We start from the raw sequence: 20,689 nt of genomic DNA on the forward strand, positions 1-20,689 counted from the left end.
GGGCCATAGGGTTTAGCCCATTCTGGTTCTGAACCAAACCCACTGAAGTCAACTGGTACATTTCCATCAACTTTAGTGGACTCTGGATCTGGCCTCTGAACCGGGTAGGTGGAACTACACTGAAGTTGATAGGAGTTTTGAACACAAAACAAGTGAAGAATAAGAGGTTCCTAGTGGGAACTGGAGAGGATTTTTTTCTCTTCATGCTGCCAGTTGCTTGAGCTCAGAATTATACAGGGAAATAGTTACATATGCAGGGAATAGTTCTTCAGTATTTTTCCATTTTTGTGTTCCTTATTACCACACTTAAAATAATTAAAATTAATTAGCCCAGAGCACATCCACTAGGGCAGGGGTGGGCAAACTTTTTGGGCCGAGGGCCACATCTGGGTGGGAAAATTACATGCAGGGCCGGGGCAGGGAGTTGGGGTGCAGGAGGGGACATGGTGTGCAGGAAGAGGCTCAGGGCAAGGGATTGAGGCAGAGGAGGGGTGCGGGGTATATGAGGGGGCTCAGGGAAGGGGATTGGGGTGCAAGGAGGGATGTGGAGTGCAGGAAGGGGCTCAGGGCAGGGGTGCACAGGGGTGCAGGATGCAGCAGGGAGCTCAGGGCAGGGAGTTGGGGGGCAGGCACAAGAGGGGTTTAGGCTCCGGCCCGGCGCCGCTTACCTAAAGCCAGGGCTGGTTCCAGGGTTTTTGCCACCCCAAGCGGTGGGAGGGGGGGGGGGAAGCCGCGATCACGATCGGCAGCAATTCGACGGCAGGTCCTTCCCTCTGAGAGCGACCCAGGGACCCGCCACCGAATTGCTGCCGAAGAGTGTGACTCTCCGCCCCTTCCCCTTGGTCACCCCTGGAGCCGACCCTGCCTAAAGCGGCTCCAGGGTGGCAGCGGCGCGCACCGGGGCCAGGGCAGGGTCCCTGCCTGCCTGCCCTGTCCCCGGCCCCGCTCCAGGAAGTGCTGCGGCCCCGGGGGGGGGCAGGGGGGCGCACAGGGCTCTGCGTGTGCTGCCCTTGCCACGCCTCCAGGTACCTTCCCCTGAAGCTCCCATTGGCCGGGAATGGGGAACCCCAAGGGGAGGTGCCAGGAGGCAAGGGCAACGCACAGACCCCTCTGTCCCCCGCCCGGGGGCTGCAGGGAAGTGGTGCCGGCTGCTTCTACAGAGCAGCACAGGGCCTGCAATGCCACGCGGGGCAATACCGCAGGCCGGATCCAAAGCCCTGAGGAGCTGGAGCCGGCCCACGGGCCGTAGTTTGCCCACCCCTGCACTAGGGCCTGATTGTCTCACTGAAGTCAGTAGTCAGACTCTTAGGCCCAAATTTTCAGAAGCAGCCCTGCAGTGGAGTCCCCGGAGGGCCAGGTGGCCTAGTGGTTAGCACACCTGGTTTCCACTCTCTCATCTCCCAGGCAAAAGGAGGGCAGAGATATCTGGTTCCTACCCTTTGGCCAGAGATGTCACAGTCTCAGTCTACTTTGGAGCCATCCTCTCAACCGGGCCTGGTAAGGGGGACTGTAGTGAGGCGGCCTGGCTCCCGACGGCCCCTGAGAGGGCACGGCCCCAACCGCGGACTATTACAGGGACCCACATCCTCCCTCTCCACCAGGTCCCAGCCCCGTTGGGGAGCTGCACCGGTAACATCCTCCAAGCTGAAATGCCTAGTGTGCCATTCTGGGCCACTTCCTACTTATACCCTCCTTTGCTTGGGGCATAGTCCCCTACAGTCCCAATAATCCAGGATTTAACAGAGTCCAGAATGAGCAGAGCCCCGCTGGGCCTGCTGGGTCTTGAAGGGGGGTTGGAGAAGATTATCTGGGGTCCTTACCAGTGCTGTGGTCCGCCTCAGGGTCAAACTTCCATCCGAGTTCCAGGAGAAGGCTTGATCTTCCCTCCAGCCAGTTCACCTTCCCATCGCCTTTCCCCTGAGGTTCTGATCTCCTTTTCATCTGCTACTCTAGCTACAGCATGCTCTGCTGGCCTGGAGGGATGGGGGGATCTGGGCCCAGTCGTGTCCTTTAACACCTTTGGGCCCAGTGTGGGGTGTGTACGCCCTATCACAAATCCCCAAATTGAGACACCTACGGTCCGATTTTCAGAGCTACTGGGTACCTGCAACTCCAGCTGAGATCAATGGGAAGTGCAAATGCTCAGCACTTCTGAAAATGCAGCCTTACACGTCTAAAATTGGACTTCTAACAACTGGGGCACCCAAAACCATGAGATTAGTTTAAAAATCATGAGATTTCTAATACATCTTTTTGGTTCTCTATTTTTGCCTTCTGTCTTTTGAGCCTTTCGGGTGCACTGTGATCATGTTTTCACACTTTTTTTTTTTAAATGCAAGCTGAGATTCCCACCTGATCACGTGACTCCAGGAGCTGATGCTTTAAGAATAGTACCCAGGATCACGAGACACATAATACAATAATTAGAGTTGGCAACATTGCAGAAGTAAGGCTCTGCTGTTCACACAGATTCAATCTGTTACAAATCAGGGTTGCAGCAGTTAAATGAAAGGGTCACAGCTGACACAGTTTTAGTAAGAAAAAGTGTGTTCATTTCATAAAAAACCCAAGAACCAAGATGGAAACTAGACAGTGAGTCATTTTTCCTTTTAGCAGCAAGAGAAAATGTGACTGTTACCAGTGTGATGCCAACTTCTGCCCTGAGTGGAACAACCACCTGGGATAACAGGGACATGTGGCAAGAAAGAGAGAAGGCTGCGAAGCCATTGGGAGGTTCCCAACATAGGATGGCACTGCAGAGTTCGGTTGTACGCGTCGGGCTATGCAGGTTTTCTGAGGGGGGAAAAAGATCAGAATCTGAAAATATATACACAGTGTACCTCTGAGTGCAGGGAGGACTACCAAGTTTACAATGGCACCATCACAGCAGGCCCACACTCAGAAGGGGCCCATTATGGTTCCCAGACATGACTGCCGGAAGCTCCCTAGAAGTAGGTGGGCCACTAGTGCCCAGACTGTGGCCTCGTCACCCGAAGCCCCACCCTTGCCCCACCTCTTTCCACCCCCATTCTGCTTCTTCCCCAAGGCCCCACCCTCACTTCACCTCTTCCCCCTAGGCCCTGCCGCTCACTCCTCTCTGTCGCCACACCCCCACACACACACCCACACCCCCTGGCTCACCCTGGATGTAGAAAAAAATAAGTGATGGAGCCATGGCCCCCTGTCCCAGTGCCCTTGTTTCCAGTCGTCCGGTTTTCGACCAGTAAGTTCACTTGAAACATGGACCGGACAGTGTCCAGTCAACACTGCTGACTGGACACTGAAAGTCCAGTTATAGGAATGACTGCAATGAGCCTCCCCGCCAGGAGGGTGGGAAGAGCAGCTGCTGCTGCTGCCTGGAGGATCTGCAGCTCAGCCGGAGAGAGAGAGAACGGACTCCCAGGGACCCAGCTCTGGAGGAGAGAGGTAGTTACTGGCTCCATGCTGCCCCAGGCGGGATCCTGTCCACCCGCCCTGCCCTGCCCTTGTTTGTCCCCAGTTGCTGCCTCGCTCTGGCCAGGGACTGACACACCCCCACCCGGCTCTAGTTCTGCAACTGGGAATGCCACTGGGAGCAGCATTCCTTTATGGTGGTTAGGGTTTGTAACATCAGGCCTTTCAGTTGAGGCATAATCCATAGCCAGCTCTAAGATGACACCCCACTCCTAGCCAAATTCAGGCATGGAGAGAACAGTTACTTATTGGTTGACATCAATGGAGTTATTCATCTACACAGGGCTAAATTTGCCACTATGGAGTCAAATTTTAAAAATACATATGTGCAATTTCATGTCTAATGTGTGGGTGCAATTGCTGCAATTGCACATGCAAATGGAAGCTTAGACTCACAACTGGCTCTTGCACACACACACCCGCTCTGAACATGCAACTGCGGTAATTGCGAACAACAAATGCAGCATTGTGAATGCAGCTATAAAGTCAGGCTCTAGTGTTCCCTGGTGGAACCTGCCTTGATGGATGGCTGCCACCTTTCCGGTAGGCAAAATACCGTTAAGGAACTCCTTCCTTTTTTGTGGGGGGACAAACCACAACCCTTCTTCCCTCTTTTCCCCACACGTCTGTCTATCCTCTTATTCCTGCTTATTTCCCTGCTCTTCCCTCTTTCTTAGTGCTACTCATTCTGGGAAATATCCTGCTGTCCTAGCTGAAGTGGATGGGAGTTTAACCAAACCCTTCAAGGGGAACAGGATTGGATTTTCTGTCCTCTTTGTTCCATCTCTCTCTCTTTTCTCCATCCTTATTTTCCACCTCCCTCCTCCTCTTCATCCCATTATCCCACTTTCTTTCCTTGTTCTCTCCCTCAGCTTTGCACACCTCCTCTTTATATCTCCAGCCCCTGCCCTTAAATGGACTCCCACTTACTCCTACTTGATCTCCAATCTCTTGATCTCCTCCCCTGTGTATCAACCAAGCAGCTGGCTGTATGCAAGAAGTTCTCCTGCAGCTGGTCGCATCAGATACAATGTCACATTCCACCCCACCAAGACACCTCAGAGAGCAAAGGACCTGATCTGGGGATAAAAACCTAGATGGCCTGGTCAAAAAGCAGGCAGGGGGTAACTTGTGAGTAAAGGCCAGACAGGTATTGTTATCATTGCATCTTGCATGCTCTTGGTGTGTCACTTTTGCAAAGCCCGCAGCTTCCACTGGCATTGTAGGTATCAGTCTTAACTTGAGCAATAAAGAGGAGTGGGCACTGGAGCTCTGGGAATGGAGACAACACACGTGAGATAATCATTTATCTATTTTATGTCAGCTCCTAGTCCCCCCCCATACAAGAGAACACTAACGTGACAGCTTTATTTATATATACAGGTATTCCATGTGCAGAGGCCTCTGGATAGCTAACAAGCAAAAAAATTAGGAGGGAAAATAGCCCAACAAACAAAGAGAACAGGCAGAGAAAAGAGAAATCAAGAATCCTAGACAGTCTTCATCCCCACAAACTACACACAAGACAACAAAAGACAGAGTAGTGTGTCCATATATTTGAAATGGTTAATCCCGAGTTTGCTAATAACGTCAAAGTTTAAAGTATGACCAATAGTTGTCTAATTTATTGATAAACTAAGATCAACATATTTTCACCCATATCTTTAAAACACTGTATCTACATAATTTTTAAAAACTAACAGGCAAGCTGTTTAATATGGGATAGCAGAAGCAGAGTTGTATCTCATAGGGTAGGAATTTTCTAATGGTGTCAGCCTCCCATCTCCAGTAACAAAACACCTTCCTCCTCTAGGAAACAGTATCTTCTTTTAAGAAGAAAGAGTAAAGATCACAAATGTTAAACTGCCACAAACTTAGAAGCAGAAGTTAATATTAAAATGGATGACAGCTAATTGTACGGCCTGACATAGAAAAAAACACTCATATTGTCAATGCTTTAGATTTTTACAAACAGAAGTAAACGGCAGCGTGATCTATTATAAAGGGCAAAGAATAGGTAACCAGACAGCAAATGTGAAAAATCGGGACAGGGGGTGGGGGGTAATAGGAGCCTATAAAAGAGAGACCAAAAAATTGGGACTGTCCCTATAAAATCAGGACATCTGGTCACCCTAGCAAAGAATGGGAGTCAGGAGACCTGAGTTCTAATCCTGACTTGAACCTCCAGGCTGCAGGCCTTGATAAAGGGCAGGACAGGTACTGGTGCTACAGAGGGGTAGCCTGGGGTAGGCAAAGGCAGCAGGTCCAAACCTCCCTTTGCCAGTAATGAATGGCATGTACACTGCAGTCTGCCCCAGGGAGCGGGGGCTAGATGGTGACTGGCAGTAGCCATATTCTGAGGCGAAGTTGGGATAGTGGGTGGGGGTTCCCCTGGGAGGGGGAGACCCAGAATTGTGGGGGTACTGCTGAGGGGGGCAGCACCCAGTTAAAGGGGGTCCAGGAGGGACACGGGACCAGAGGACAGACAGATCACTAGCCCACAGAGGGCAATCTGGAGCTGAAACGAGCTAATTCCTGGAAGTCACCAGCAGGAGGCGCCACAGGGGTGAGTCTGCACGTCTACAAGTGTCCAACAGACTAGGGCCCTGATCCTTATGGGGCTGCTGTAATATGAATTAATAATACTAGTAAAAAGTCAATGCAATTCACAACATTGGTTCATTATGTGCCAGAAATTCCAAACACAAACATCACAGACCCTTGGATGGAGGGACACAAACAGGTCATCTTAAATCCAGGTGGTTTTCAACAGTGTCAAATAATGAATGGTTCTTGGACCCTACAAGTGATTACTCACAGAGCTAGAGAGGCAGACAGCGTTTGCATGACACTTTAAAAAAATAAAAAGGCTGAAAATAAGCATGTCCCCCTTTGTACTTTTATTCAGGATTTCTGGGTGAAGTTTAAGGAATTGACCCTTCCTATTGGAAAGGCTGCCTCTCTTCTTGTGGTGTACAGCTACACTAGAGATCTGCATAGACTTTCAACCTAGTGCGCTCTGTCGGTACAAATAAAAAAGGGCTCCCTTCAGGGGATTCTTTACAATGGCCCTAACTGCTTTGGAATTTGCTCCTCCTTTGCTCTGAAATAGCCTAGATCTAATGACTTTCAGGGCACGTAACAAAATATATTTTTCCTGGGCATCTGAAAATAGGGAGGGGGAGAATTATAAGGATGCTGGCAGAGGGCAGCAATTTGAGTTTTTACATTGCATGGCTTGCTGATGGAGGCTTAGAATGGATTACACTCAGGGTATTACTTGTCTTGTATTTTTACGTTAGTTATTTTAAAGCATTTGTACAAATCTAAAGAAATGATCATTTACAGACAGAGAAAGAATGAATGTGCATGTGTGTTTGTGTGGAAGGATAACTTAAGCTAATCTATCCCAATGCTGATAACATTATCCTCTTTGCAGTCACTGAGAATGTGCTTGTCTCCATCTGTACAGGAGATCAGTAGAATTACTAATGACTAATTATGACTCTGATGTCTTAAGTGTGATGCCCTGATTTTTAGGGACAGTAAAACTAGAAGACAGATATTGCAGTATTATTTTAAGCACTCACTGTCCATTTGATCTTTACGGAACACAGGCAAATGGAAAGACAACGATAGAAACCAAAAAGGACAAACAGAAATGGAGAAACACAGTGAGCTAAAATTTGTCCTAAATTCCACTTATGCAAACCCATCACCCAGCGAAGGGGAATTAACCAGACGTTCTGGAGAAGACTGAAATATCTGTGGAAATGAAATACAAGGAGATTCCCCATTGGACCCCTCTATAAGAGTTTGTTTTTGAAAACTAACATCAGCTACATTTGAAATGTTAACGTATTAGTGAACCACATCAGACTGAAAAAAATTACAGCTAATATAAATGGTTAGTGAATAGAGGCCACTGTTTTGAAATTGGCACTGCGACATCTAGAAGGAAATGAGATGAAGCTCAGAGTCTGCTTATGAAGTTTGTCTGCTAAAATGGGAGGGAAGGGGCAGCGCAAAAAAATTATTTCATTTGAACAAACTCTTTCAAACAGAAACTGTTCTATCATGAGCTCAAGTGGAAATGTGTCTGGCAGAGATATTTGGAAAGTTGTTTTTGGAAAGTCAAGTTTGTAAAATTAAACCTAACTCTGAACTGGCAGGGCGGGGTGTGCCCTGAGCAAAGCTCTGTTCTCAAGACTTCAGACGGTGTTAAAATAGTTTAAAACTTGCTTTCAGCTACCGATTAAAAAGAAAACCATTGCACTGTGTCGGAATGTTCTCTGCTTGCGTGGGGTGTTTGGGGAAAAGGGGACCTTTTAGATAATCAGTAGTAAAGTCCAAAACAAAAATACAGAAAAAGTATTTCCAAAAGGCGTAATTGCATTGATTCAAATCCCTTTGCAAAACTGACCTATAACCACAGCAAAGGTTTTCAAAAGGGACTCATGATCCTGGGTGCTCAACTTGAGACTCTTAAAAAGAGCAGGTGCTCAGCACTTTCTAAAAATGAGGCCCCTTTAAAGGTATCTCATGTTGAGCTTCCAAACATGAGGACACTCAACTCAGTTGTCACTTTTGAAAGCCTCAGCCCATCAAAATGGACCTAGGTATTCTGAAGACTCATAGGAGCAAAAGCACTGGGCTGTATCCTGTGAGGTGTTGAACATGCTTAAACTCCCACTCCCTTGAGTATTCGACACTCCTCAGGCTCAGGCCTATGGAACACTCCTCAGGCTCAGGCCTTTTCTTCTACGACCTTGAAAAGGAAAAACTAGAAAGTCTCACATTTTTGGTCAATATTTGTAAGAAAAATAAATGGTAGGGTGGGGTTGTACAGGAAATGAGTAGTTATAGCTGTCCAAACTAACTGCATTTGCACCATAGGGAAGCAGAAATTGTCCATTTCCTCTCTTATTCCTCCACCCCAAATTAGGTGTGGAGCAGAGATATGGAGTGCCAAGCTTCTGCACTGTTGCTTCGTCAGCAATTTCTTCACCTGACCTGGAGGAAACAACCTCCCTGAGGTTAAAATGAGCTTTGTCCATAAATCACACACGTTCAGCATATGTACCTGCAGATCAGACTCTGACAGACATAAGTTGTTCACTTATACACCTATTTTCAGAGGTGCCTCTTCCCTCCTCTGTTTTTATGACATATGTTTATAATGGTGCCTCAGATTTTTATTGCATGATTTTCCTTAGGCATCAGAATGGTTTCTCCTCTTATGTACACACACCCACACACGTCAACATTAACAGCTGAGCCTGGAGTCAGTTGTGTTTTAACTTGCAAAAACCCACTTGTCCACGTGTCCTCAATTTGCCCCAATAGGCTCAGAGCATGAAAATTCTATTGCCTGATATGAAGAGAATGCTCTGGGATACATGCATGCAAAGTAACGTGCAAGGTAGTTTGGGGTCTCATTGATAATCAGGCCAGTAGTATGACAAATAACCACGATGTGGGAAAAGCGTTGGGATAGCAGGTTCATATATCAACATTGCTCATTAGTCTCAAAGAGAGAGAGGGGATCCTACATCATATGTTCTAGCCCTTTACCTGCACTGAAATTAGATAAAACACAGATGTACTTTAACGTCAGAAGAGAGAAATCTGTTTATTTGAGGCGAATGATGTCACATTATTTTTATACTGGAAGAAAAGTCCATGACACTCATAGATGCTTAAGTGAGCTTGTGCACCTCAGAGGGTTTTCAGTAATATTTCCCAGTGGCCCCGCTACCAGCCCAGAGAGCTACAGATTTACTGCAAAGATGTCACCCCTCTTTCCTCCCTCCCCCAACCAAATGGGTACCATGCTTGGAGACGTCTAAGCTGCATTTTTCATTTGGAATTTGGTCCAAGCCCTAATGGTATTTGCTCTTATAGACTTGCCAAAATTGCAAAGAATGTTTTCATCAGCACTTTGCACGTTTCGATATTGTTTCTAGGACAGACTCCTGGATGCTCTATGCTGTATGGAAGAGACAAGGTTCCTTGGCGTATAGATTCAGTTCTCTGTGACAGGAGAAATTCATGTACGGTATGTTTTGTTCTTTTATCCAGGGTTCAGAGGTTATTTAAGAGGGAAATAGGACATCATGTCCCCTGCCTACATCACAGGAATTCCTCCAAATAAATAGGACTGAGCAAATAAGCATCCCAGCTCGGTTGACAACTGTGACAGGTGATTACAGGCCTCCTGGGGATTCTTTGTGTGAAAAACAGGCTGCCAATTCTGCGTCGTGGTCCAAAGTGAGCAAGTCCCTGTGTGCAAGTGCCTCAGTGTGTGGGTGCCACTCAACGGTCAGTCAGGTCTCCAAGGCAGGTCTCTGTGGTGCCACTACCAAGAACGGAGGCCTCCAGGTATTCTGTCCACATGACAATCCCCTCACCTGAATCAAGTTGAAAGGTGTAGGCAAGAGCTCCCGGTGCGGAAGTTCTAGGGTATTTATTTCCCCGTCTGACAGATAAAGTCAGCTCTCTTTTTAGGTTAAACATGGTTGTTGGGCTCATGGCTGAATACTGATGACACCTCATTCGCCCTTTAAACTCAGCCTTGCAAGACAGTCATGAAAATTTACCAGCCCACGAAACAAAATCCTACTGGCCCTCCCTTTACCGTGATGATTTATAGTGATGAAGAAGCTAATGGCGTTTTACCCACTTGAAAAACAGAAGTTACTGGCCCCAGGTTAGTGGTTGAGGCACATAAATCTAATCACCTCTAAACTCTTCATCGTTAATCAGCAGTTCTAATATCATCCACCTCGTCTTAAACCGTATTTACTCTAAGAACATCACCGTAGCTAGGTTTCTTAATTATTCACAGCTGTTGGCTAGTTAGACCATGCATGCCCTGGAAATCGAGATATAGGATGAAATATTTGAAGCCAATGAACCGCCTTCAGTGTTTTTATTAAGAAGTGACCATTGCCAAATCTTTTATATACGGTCTTATTTCACCTCTGGAATATGGACACAAATGAAATCCAGAAGGCTGTGATTATTTTCATGCAATTAAATCCTTTTCCATCACATAAGTGTCTGTTCATTTCCACTCACTAGTAAAAGGATGAGAAAGAAATGCACCTTTGTATCATTCATCTGTCAGAGGTACAGATGTGGCCCCCATTACTGAGGTATCAGAGCACTTCACAGACTTTAATGTATTTATCCTCCCAGTGCTCCCCATTTAAGAGAGGCTATGTGGCAGCACAGGGACATGAACCCAGGTCTCCCAAGTCCTAGACGAGTGCCCTAACCACTGGACCACCCTTTGCTCACTGAGAAACCTGCTCATATATAGGCTAAGGTTCAATATTACATTGAGGTCTGAGATTCTCAAAGCTTCTTGCCAGCGTTACTCCACCCCAGTCAACGGAGTTACATTAGGGTAAACTCGGAGTAACACAGCCGTGAATTTTGCCCTGCAACTATACATGCAGTGTCATGTTGTCAAAGTCCTTGGGAGCCTAGGTACCCAAATTAATCATTCCGTGCTTCCACAGTCCAAAATAAACAAAAATCAACCCAACCCAACCCCCCTCCATCAAACTATGTTTTTAACTAGACCCTTGGACGTTCAAACATATATTCATGGCATTTCATTGCAACAGTTATGGGCTCAGACCTGCTCCCACTGGAGTCAAAGGGAAGATTGCCGTTCACTTCAATGGGAGAAGAACCAGGACCTAAAGCAATAGATTGTGGTGCATCATTTATACAACTCCCAAGGAAGGAATGTTCGGTGTAGACATTCACCCATTTCCCACATTAATAAATAAAGCCTGAATGATTATTACACCACCCAATTTAAAAAATCTGAGGGTTGAAACCTGATTTGCGCAGGTGGGTGGGTACACCCCAAGCCTAGCATACAGAGCAAGCATTCCCTGAAGCGCTAGGCCAGGGGTGGCTAACCTGAGCCTGAGAAGGACCCAGAATTTACCAGTGTACATTGCCAGAGAGCCACAGTAATACATCAGCAGCCCCCTACCAGCTCCCACAACCTGCTCCCAGCGCCTCCCGCCCACCGGCGGCCTCACCGCTCAGCGCCTCCCTCTCCCTCCCTGCACCTCCCGATCAGCTGTTTCCTGATGTGCAGGAGGCTCTAGGGGGGAGGAGCGAGGGCAGTGCAGGCTCAGGGGAGGGGGCGGGAAGGGGTGGAGTGGGGTGCAGGGCCTGTGGCAGAGCCAGGGGTTGAGCAGTGAGCACCCCCCGGCACATAGGAAAGTTGGCACCTGTAGCTCCAGCCCCGGAGTCGGTGCCTGTACAAGGAGCCGCATATTAACTTCTGGAGAGCCGCATGTGGTTGCGGACATGGGCGCCAACTTATATGGGCTCGTGGAGCTAAAGCCCCAGGAATATTCAAAATCAGGGGCTCTGCTCCACCAATATTTGGAGCTAGGTTTCGCCCCTTTAAATCCCAGCCGCGGCCGGGAATCAGAGGGCTCTGGGCTGCCCGCTGCTGCGGGGAGCCCAGAGCCTTTTAAATCCCAGCCGCAGCTGGGAATCAGAGGGCTCTGGGCTGCCTGCAACCGCGGGGAGCCCAGAGCCCTTTAAATCCCAGCCGCGGCCGGGAATCAGAGGGCTCTGGGCTGCCCGCTGCTGCAGGGAGCCCAGAGCCCTCTTATTCCCAGCCGCGGCTGAGATTTAAAAGGCTCTGGGCTCCCCGCTGCTGCCGGCAGCCCAGAGCCCTTTAAATCTCAGCCGCGGCCGGGAATCAGAGGGCTCTGGGCTGCCCGCTGCTGCAGGGAGCCAGCAGCTCAGAGCCCTTTGAATCCCAGCCCCTGGCCGCTGATTGCCCCCTCCCCAGACCCCTGCCCCAACTGCCCCCCAGGACCCCCACCCCCTATCTAAGCACCACTGGTCCTTGTCTCCCGTTACCCACTCCCAAGACAACTGCCCCTAACTGCCCCTTGGGACCCCAGCCCCTATCTAAGCCTCCCTTCTCCTTGTCCCCAACTGCCCCCTCCTGAGACCCCACCCAACTTCCCCCCAGGACCCCACCCCCTACCTGTCCCCTGATCAACCCCCTGGACTCCCATGCCTATCCAATTGCTGCCTGTCCCCTGACTGCCCCTCCGAACCTCTGCCCCATCCAACCCCCCCTGCTCCTTGTCCCTTGACTGGCCCCTGGAACCCCCTACCCCTTCTCCAACCTTGTAATCTTGTGGCACTGACGCTCTGTAGCTTCGTTTTATATCGGCTTACAGGGCGGGAGTGGGGCGGGGGGCACCACTATTTTGGGCCCCACCAAAAATTATACAAACCTGCCGCCTATGGTTGCGGAGTGACAGGTTGGCCACCCCTGCGCTAGGCTGTTTGACCCGCCAATGCATCGAGCGGCTGTCCTTTCACCGAAGGGGGTGTGGCCAGGCCCCTCCCACAACTGCTGAACACCGGCACAGTGAGCAAGTGTTACGTTTTTCCAAAGCACACCTAAGTCCAGCTGCTGATCATGCTACTCGAGTGCCCTTTTGAGGCATTCTGCTCTCTCTACCGCTGCTGGGAACACATCTTCCACTAGCACTCCAGGGTGGGGCAAGCGCCCAGTTTGGCACTACAGGAGGAGGACACAGAGTGCACATTTTCACTTTGTAAAATGCCCGGAAGTGTTAAGGATGTGTTGGTGAAGGTTTCTTTAAAAGGATGCCACATGTCTTCTTTGTAGAAGGAGAATCATATGGTGGTAGGCTCAGAGCACAAGACTAAAAAAAAATTAAAGATTAAACCCTCAGCACCAACCGTTACACTCAGTAGCTTTGGACAAGCAAAAATTTGCATGATCCTTGGTTCTAAAAGTTTAAAAAAAAACTTTTAAATCCCCTTTAGTAAAATACACTGATTAAGTCCTTGCTCGGAGTTAGCGTATGGCTACAGTACAGAGCCTATATTGGCTAGTTATGCCGCCACAGAAGGAGTATTTCTCTTGGTGTGGGATCCCCACCTCCCTGGATGATGTTAGCTATGTTGCCAGAAGCACGCTTCTGTCGATACAACTGGGTCAACACTGCGGGTTTTGCTGGCATAGCTACGTCGGTCAGCGGTGTGAGGAATAACTGAGATAGCAGTGCTGACATAACTTAAGTGTAAGCCCAACCTCAGTCTTTACTCTGGCAAAATTCCCACCTAGAACAATTTTGCCTTTCTTAAAGACTAGGATTTTGTCTTCAGAAAGATGGAGTTAAAACTAAGAATGTACTTTTCATTTTGTACCATATACCTCTTAACGTACCCTTAGGAGCCAGGCAGTTCAATTGCCAGCCTTCGTTGGAATGGAATTTAAGGACATGAGGTACATCCATATGGCCATACAAGTGCCATTTTGCTGGGCATACATCATAAAAAGAGGTTCTATGCAATGCAGCCAGTTGATGTTCTAACATTCAGAAGACCTTGCCTTCATTTTAGAGCAGCACTCCCATTTGTGGACATAACAGAGATTTAAATAAGATTTCATATGTAGGGGCAGATTTCCACTTTATGTGGCTTTCAGACAGAAGTTACATAGCGATGGTTTTGGAGAAGAGGATTCCTACACATAGTGTCATTTGCTAGAATACAATGTATGGGGGGAAAATCAGCCTCATTGTAATAAATGTTTACGCCTATGGTGTGATCAGACAAAATCATTGTCTTACAGTCAGGAAAAACAAATAAAGAAAACCAACTGCAAGCAAGAACTGGCTCCAACTGTGATTGGATAACACAATACTTGCAGATAAAAAATGCAGAAACATATTTGCAAGGCAGGTGCAAATGAAGTAGTAAAGCATACTTCAGAGTACAGTTATCTCAGGACTAACGTTGGTCATCCTTTCCTTGGATAACAACCATTTTGTGATGCAAAGTATTATGGTATATATATTATCATATATTATGATGGAACTTTCCTTAATAGCTATTCGGGAAATGCAAATAAACTAGAAAAAATAAGCTACAGACCGTTTCTCCTGCCACAGCAGTTTTATCTCAGACAGTCTGATGCAAATGCAGGCTATGTATTGACTTAAACCTATCAGCTTCAAAGTACAAGTGACTGTGAGAGCAACTAACGAGTCTCTTGAAAGGCTATGATAGAAAGGACAGTCAGTCTCAAAAAACAATTTTCAACAAATCAGCCGGCAAGATGCATTTTACACAGCACCTACCTCTCAAACAGTGATTTTACAACACAGACACACAGAGCTGATTAAATCATTTGAACAGAAATATTTAATGACTCCTCAGACTTGTAGATTTCAAATCTGACTAGTTATCTTAACACAAGGGAGGCTGGAAGCATAACTTTAGTATGAAGCCGTTAATTACTCCAAACGTGCTGTCTTATTAAATGACTCTTTAATCACGTTATCTAATACACACACACATACCACTACTAGGAATTAGTAAATTTCTGCTAGACAATAATCTGGCATTTTTAAAAGCAAACAAAAATTGTGATAGGTTTACCTGATAAACTTCTCTGAGACCACACCACGTTCTCATCACTTGATGGCAAGCTCTCACTCTCTGTGTGTACCACCTTCTCAAAGTCGATACTGTCAAGTTCCAAACAAACCGGCTCCCACCAAAAAGCAAGTCTTCTACTCCGCACATGAACACCGAAGCCATGATCTACTCTTTCAAAATCCTCTTTTCCTGCCTCACTCTGTACTCAGTTAAACGCCTGCCGTTAGAGCAGCTTCATTTTATACGGAGTGCAAAGGGTAGGGGTGTTGCGAGAAGCCAGGGTCAAATCTTAAAACAAACTCCTCTTTCACTGCGCTTCCTGGGCAGACACGGAGGCATGCTCTGGGTGTTGCTTGAAGTCCAGCCAACGGCTGCAGTAGCTCAGCCCAACCAGAAGCTCACACAGCAGCCTTGTACTTCTTAACAGCTTATATAAATCTCTGTTAAGCTTCAGTAGCCACCACTGTGTATTCTAATTAAATTTTAACCCCTTTTCCATGTGCCCTGACAACAACCCCGTGTATATACACTACAGGAAAAGAATTGAGGGAAGTAGTCCTGATTAATACACTCCACAGTTTGATACTCAGCAGGCACTACACACATATCTACGGCACAGTGTGTGTACACACACCCCTCACACACCCCCACACACCCACACCCTCCATCACCTCATATCTCCCTGAAAGGGAACAGCGCTGTCATCGGTTTCTTCTGGCTGAGCTGTTGATCAACATTCGAAATCCTACTCTAAGCACCTCCAGGAATGCTCTCACGGCAGTAAATATGTTAATGTCTCTTTTAGCATGGCTATCGGAACCCGCAAACAATATGAGGGGAGCATCCCCCTGGATGCCACATTTCACGTTACCGTATACTTCCTGTTTAGTAACTGCGCCTTATAATGTTGAATGGACCATCAGCCTGCTAAAGAGAAATGATTTTGATCTGCTGTTAAACTAACATAATCCTATTAATGCAGCACTTGCTGCATTAGAAAAGCAAACAGCCTCCCACAAGCTGAGCACCTTTGCAAACAGACCACAGTACATAAACACTCTGAAATAATAGCCCACAAGAGAATCCCAGGCTTGACTCAATAGTCAGTATAAAATTAGGCAGCAGCTCTACCCGCTGAGGCTTTAATTGTTAATGCCAGAGAACTACACCTTTTGTTTGCAGGCTATTCCTTATTAACAAGCTAAAGGGTTCTGAAGAAAGTGTTCAGTGGGTAGGTTTTGTCTGTGACCCCTAAAACACAAGTAGTCTGGAAAGATCGCTTTTCTTGGACAGCACAATAAATGAAAAGTGACAGAGTAGCGCACTGCTGAATCAACAAAGCAAGGTGTGCATAGAAGAGTTGTCACGTCCATATTTTGGCAACAGTTTGGCACTGGATAGTGGTAAGACCCCACAGAAAATTTTCACCGATTCATTTCACATACAAATTGTGACATATATGGTGGCAGTACTGGGATAGATGACAGTGTGAATTGCCATACGTGCCAACAGCACTGAAATCAAGTACCACAGAAGGGAAAAGCACAGAGGAAAGTCCCATCTTGTTGGGAAAGGAATAACCAAGAGAGAGAGAGAGAGAGAGGGGAGAACGAGTTATGAACAGCTAAGGAGAAGCCAGTTGAGCTATTCAGAGAAGAGCAGCTCAACACAGAGGAGTAGACAAAGGCACAGCTGGTTGGCTTGCTGGACTCTGACAAGAAGTGGTCCAGGTTCGCAGAGAACATCCAGCCCATTGGCAGAAGGTCCAGCAGGCGGGGGAAATCTTGGCGTCAACTCCCCGGAGAGAAGCAGGGAAGAGGCTGACAAAGGTAACATAGGGGCTCCATCCAGACCAAATGCATCACTGTAACATGGATTGGGGCCAGATCTACACGTAGGCCAAAGAGAAGGTAGAGCTGGAGAGGGACAGACTTCATCTGGAAACCCGGCTACTTGAAAAACAGCAGTGAGAGATTGCAGACAAAGAGAAGATAAGACAAGGATCATCAACATCACCTTGGGACAGAGAGGCTGTGTCAGGAAAATCCTAATCTGGGAGATGGAGTCAGGCCCCAAGTGCCAGTGCTGGTGGGTGCCAGAGACTCCAAATTATTCCCTCGCTTTAGGGAAGGGGACGACAGATGTCTCTCTACATGCTTCAAAAATTCGGTGTGAATTGAACAAAGTGGTGGTAGGTGGCAGGACACCAGGTTCCAAAACAGAGGGTGAGGAGTGCTATAGGGAAGGTCTGTGCCTGGAGAGTGTGTCTAGGGACCTTGAGATTGGGGCAGTGACCACACTTGGTTCAGGCTATCCAAGAGCCTGAAACACACTGGGGATCCAGAGCACAGGGGCTTGTATTCCCCTCACATCAGGAGCACACACTAGGCTCTGTGACGCAAATTTTGATTTAATGCAAAATTTGAGGGACTAACCATTTTTGGTAACTAAGCGCACACGCACACACACACACACCCCTACCTTTTTGTGCAAAATTTCTTCTAGATGGAGTCATGCAATGGCTTTTTACAGTGTTTGGAACCAGAGGAGTGGTAGCCTTGGGAGCAGTCACATGGCCTCTTTGCTCAAACATAAAAGGACCCTATAAAGTAACGATCCCCTTGTTACGGATGGGCAAACCCAGGCTCAGTATTGGAACCAGCAGATCACAGTATCTCTTGAGGAAGTTACTAAGGACCCGATTTTTAGAAATATTCAAGCACTCCAGTTCCCATTAGCTCCAGGTGCAACACTTCTGAAAAAATCAGACCCTAGATCTTTCCTGGCCTTTCTTCTGCCCCTGCCATCTGTGAAATGGGGGGCAGAGGCCTGGCTTGAGTAACTCAACGTGGAGGCGGCTTTCTTGGAAGACAGGATTAGGGAGGTAACTGGATCAGCAGGCTAAAAATGGACCGTTTGTGCTAAGAGAAGTAAATGGTCAGTAAGCTAAAAGGCAGAATGTCTGGGCTAGCCAAGATAAGGGCGGGAACACCCAGGAAACCATTTACTAAGAACAAGAGAACAATGGACAAGAGACGTTGGGAGGGTAAAGATGAGGTAATGAGTAAAGTCGAACATGGACAGAGCGTGCTCTGCAGGGACTGGTTCCTGCAAAGTAACCAAGCCAATCCCCAAACATGGGATGCAATGTGTAGTAAGTGTAATGTGAGGTGTCAATGGCTAGAAAGCAAGGGGGTTTCTGTGTAACTTGGGTGTGCGGTATGCTCTGTACACACTCCCTATGCTTAAAGCCTGATCAACTCAAGTGTCGTTTAATTGCATGCCAATAACGAAACCTCAGTGGCGGGTTTGGAGTTAAGTTGAGTACTTGGGAATCAAGTGGATAAGGTCTTGGAGGCTACTGAGTGGATAAGGTCCCAGAAACTACCCCAACCAACATCCTGGTGCCATGACTTGGAGCCACTAGTCTGGCTCAGGTAGCATATAGACTCTTTAGTGTGAGGGTTGCAGACTAGCATTGTGGGAAATAGCATTGGAAGAGTTTAAGGCTTAAATCTGAAGAAGTTAATACCATGCTGGAGAAATCGGTTAAATCTAAGGGTGGAGACTATGGACTTCCCAGAGAAATATTAGGGGGAGATGAGAACCAGGTGAAAAAGGAACTCCAGAGTGTGGTCGGGGGGGGAAATGTTTGGCAAAGCACAGCAGAGATCTATTAAATACCATAAATAAATAAATTATTTGCAAAGCACAGCAGAGGTCTGCTAAATGCCACTAAAAGGATGCACAGGCTACACCAACATGATGTTTATCAGTGGCAAAAATCAAAACTAGACAAGATTTAAGGTGTCATTGGTGCCAAGTGTTATTGTTCCTACTTTATCATATAGTTGGGTGGGGAAAATGTACACGTGTGCTCCAGAGTCAGGGGAAGCCTGCGGAGTCTGGGGCATCCATTGCTGTGGAACACAAAGCCTAGAAATCCTCTCTCAGGCCAGCTCTAGTATGTACTACTTTGAGATGTTTGTGAGGTGCAAAGCAAATGTAAAGTATTGCTCAGGCCAGGCACAGGCAGGAGTGGAGTTCTGGGCCGAGCAAGGCTATCGCTAGAGTTTTTGCTGTCCTGACCATCCAACCCCCACCCTCTCCCCAAGAGCCATTGGAAAGAAGGGAGCAGCTCTGGGGTAGCACTGGCTCCCACACTATGCTATTCAGTGGGGAGGCACCTAAAAGGAAGCAGACACCGCCCCCCCCACACACACACCCCTTCTATTGTGTGGGGACATGCTGGAGCAGTTGCTATCAGTTGGCCACTGTCATTGGTACACCATTAAAGGGATTGTACCTTCCACTGGCCCAGCTCCCAGCTGGAGACAGAAGAGAGGTGGGCTAGCAGGACCCCTTTAATATTCTATAGGTGGCTGCCTAGGCCTAACATGGGCACTAAGTCTGGGCTTTCAGCCCTGTGCCCTTTCCTCTCAGTATTTCAACATGTGGGGTGGGCTGTGACAGAATAGTGGGAGAGGAAGGGCACAATATTTTCAATAGTTCTTCACAGTCTCAGCTTTCATTAAAAAAAAAAAGTCTCTCTATCATTCATGCCTGTGAAAAAAATCTTTACAACGTGAGTACAGAAACTATGCCTGAGCTTGCAGGAAGCCTAAAACAATCTCTCTGAAGTGTGAACTTCCCTACTCTATTAAAGTCTTGTATATTCTATATAGTCTTAAACTGTGCTCCTCAACATAGTATCTGAGCACCTTCCGGTAGCACATTAAGCAATGTGACTACACATCATAGGTTTGTTCTCTCATATTGCCCCCAGGGGAAGAAGCATGTGCAGTGGCTGTTTTGGTAGGGGGCTTTTCTCTTTAATATACGTGCACATTATGTAAGAAAGAAAAGGGAGGAAGGATCAAATGAAGAAGATGGTGTCCTGGAGAAGCACAGGAGATGTGTACATGGCAGAAGCAATATTGGCTTCATCTTCCTGGGGGGTGGGGAGAAGGTTTAGCTTTCAAGAGTTTGGGAAATGCTACCTTAGGTCACAAGGTCGCAAATGTGTTTTAAGTGTGAAATGATCATCCACACAGACGTATCCTTAAAGTTAAGAGAGAGATTTTGCAATGCCGTTGTCCATTTCCCAGTGTTGGCAAAAATCTGCAGCAGGATGCTTCCAGTCTGAGTAAGTAGCAAAGAGAGAAAATCTGCATCCAGATAATTATCAGTCCCTCAGATAACACTCCCTCACAAAGGAACCAGCCACAAAAATCTTTTATGGCATCTCTGCATAATGGTCTAAACGTATCAGAGTTTTATATTTAAACAGAGAAAATAAGAAAACACAGTTTCAATCATTTTCAAGTTCCAGTACTGGCACAGCTTTGTAGTTTAAGAAAATGCTTATTGAGAGATGGAAGAATAATGTAGTTTTGAGGAGGGAAAAAAAAATCACAATCTATTGAAAACTAAAACATTTTTAATCCATATCCGTTGTCTTCAAAGCCTTTTTGGTTTTCATTATCACTTAATTACAGACTGCCAGAAATGTAAATTCAAGGATTTTCCCATTTATATAGTGAAAGTATTTTTCATTGATCTGTCATCTGTGGTATCATTTTTTTAAATTGGATCGACATACACTTGGCATAGTTACGCCTCATGCTTCCCAATCACTTTCTACATCGCCATCTGGCGGTCTCATTTTTTTATTTACACTGTTTGGATGGATTTCGTAAATGCTCAGGAAAGCAGAGGCCCGATCACAAGACCTAGTGTCGGAGACAGTAAAGCCTCCCACAGC

General features: G+C 47.0%; 1 protein-coding gene across 5 annotated transcripts in view; it reads right to left on the bottom strand.

Annotated features, from left to right (window-relative positions):
- Positions 1–20,689, bottom strand: part of FRMD4B (FERM domain containing 4B) — a 186,754-nt gene that overhangs the window by 100,774 nt on the left and 65,291 nt on the right. The window contains exon 1 of one of the 5 annotated variants that reach the window (XM_045024458.1): positions 14,926–15,194. The exons of the other annotated variants lie outside the window; for them this stretch is intronic. Within the exon in view, the coding sequence (XP_044880393.1) occupies positions 14,926–15,087 (162 nt within the window). The 5' untranslated portion in view covers positions 15,088–15,194. Of the gene's footprint in view, positions 1–14,925; positions 15,195–20,689 lie in introns of those variants that run through there. 5 annotated transcript variants of the gene reach the window in all.

This window comes from Mauremys mutica, chromosome 7, assembly GCF_020497125.1.
Source record: "Mauremys mutica isolate MM-2020 ecotype Southern chromosome 7, ASM2049712v1, whole genome shotgun sequence".
NCBI lineage: Eukaryota > Metazoa > Chordata > Testudines > Geoemydidae > Mauremys > Mauremys mutica.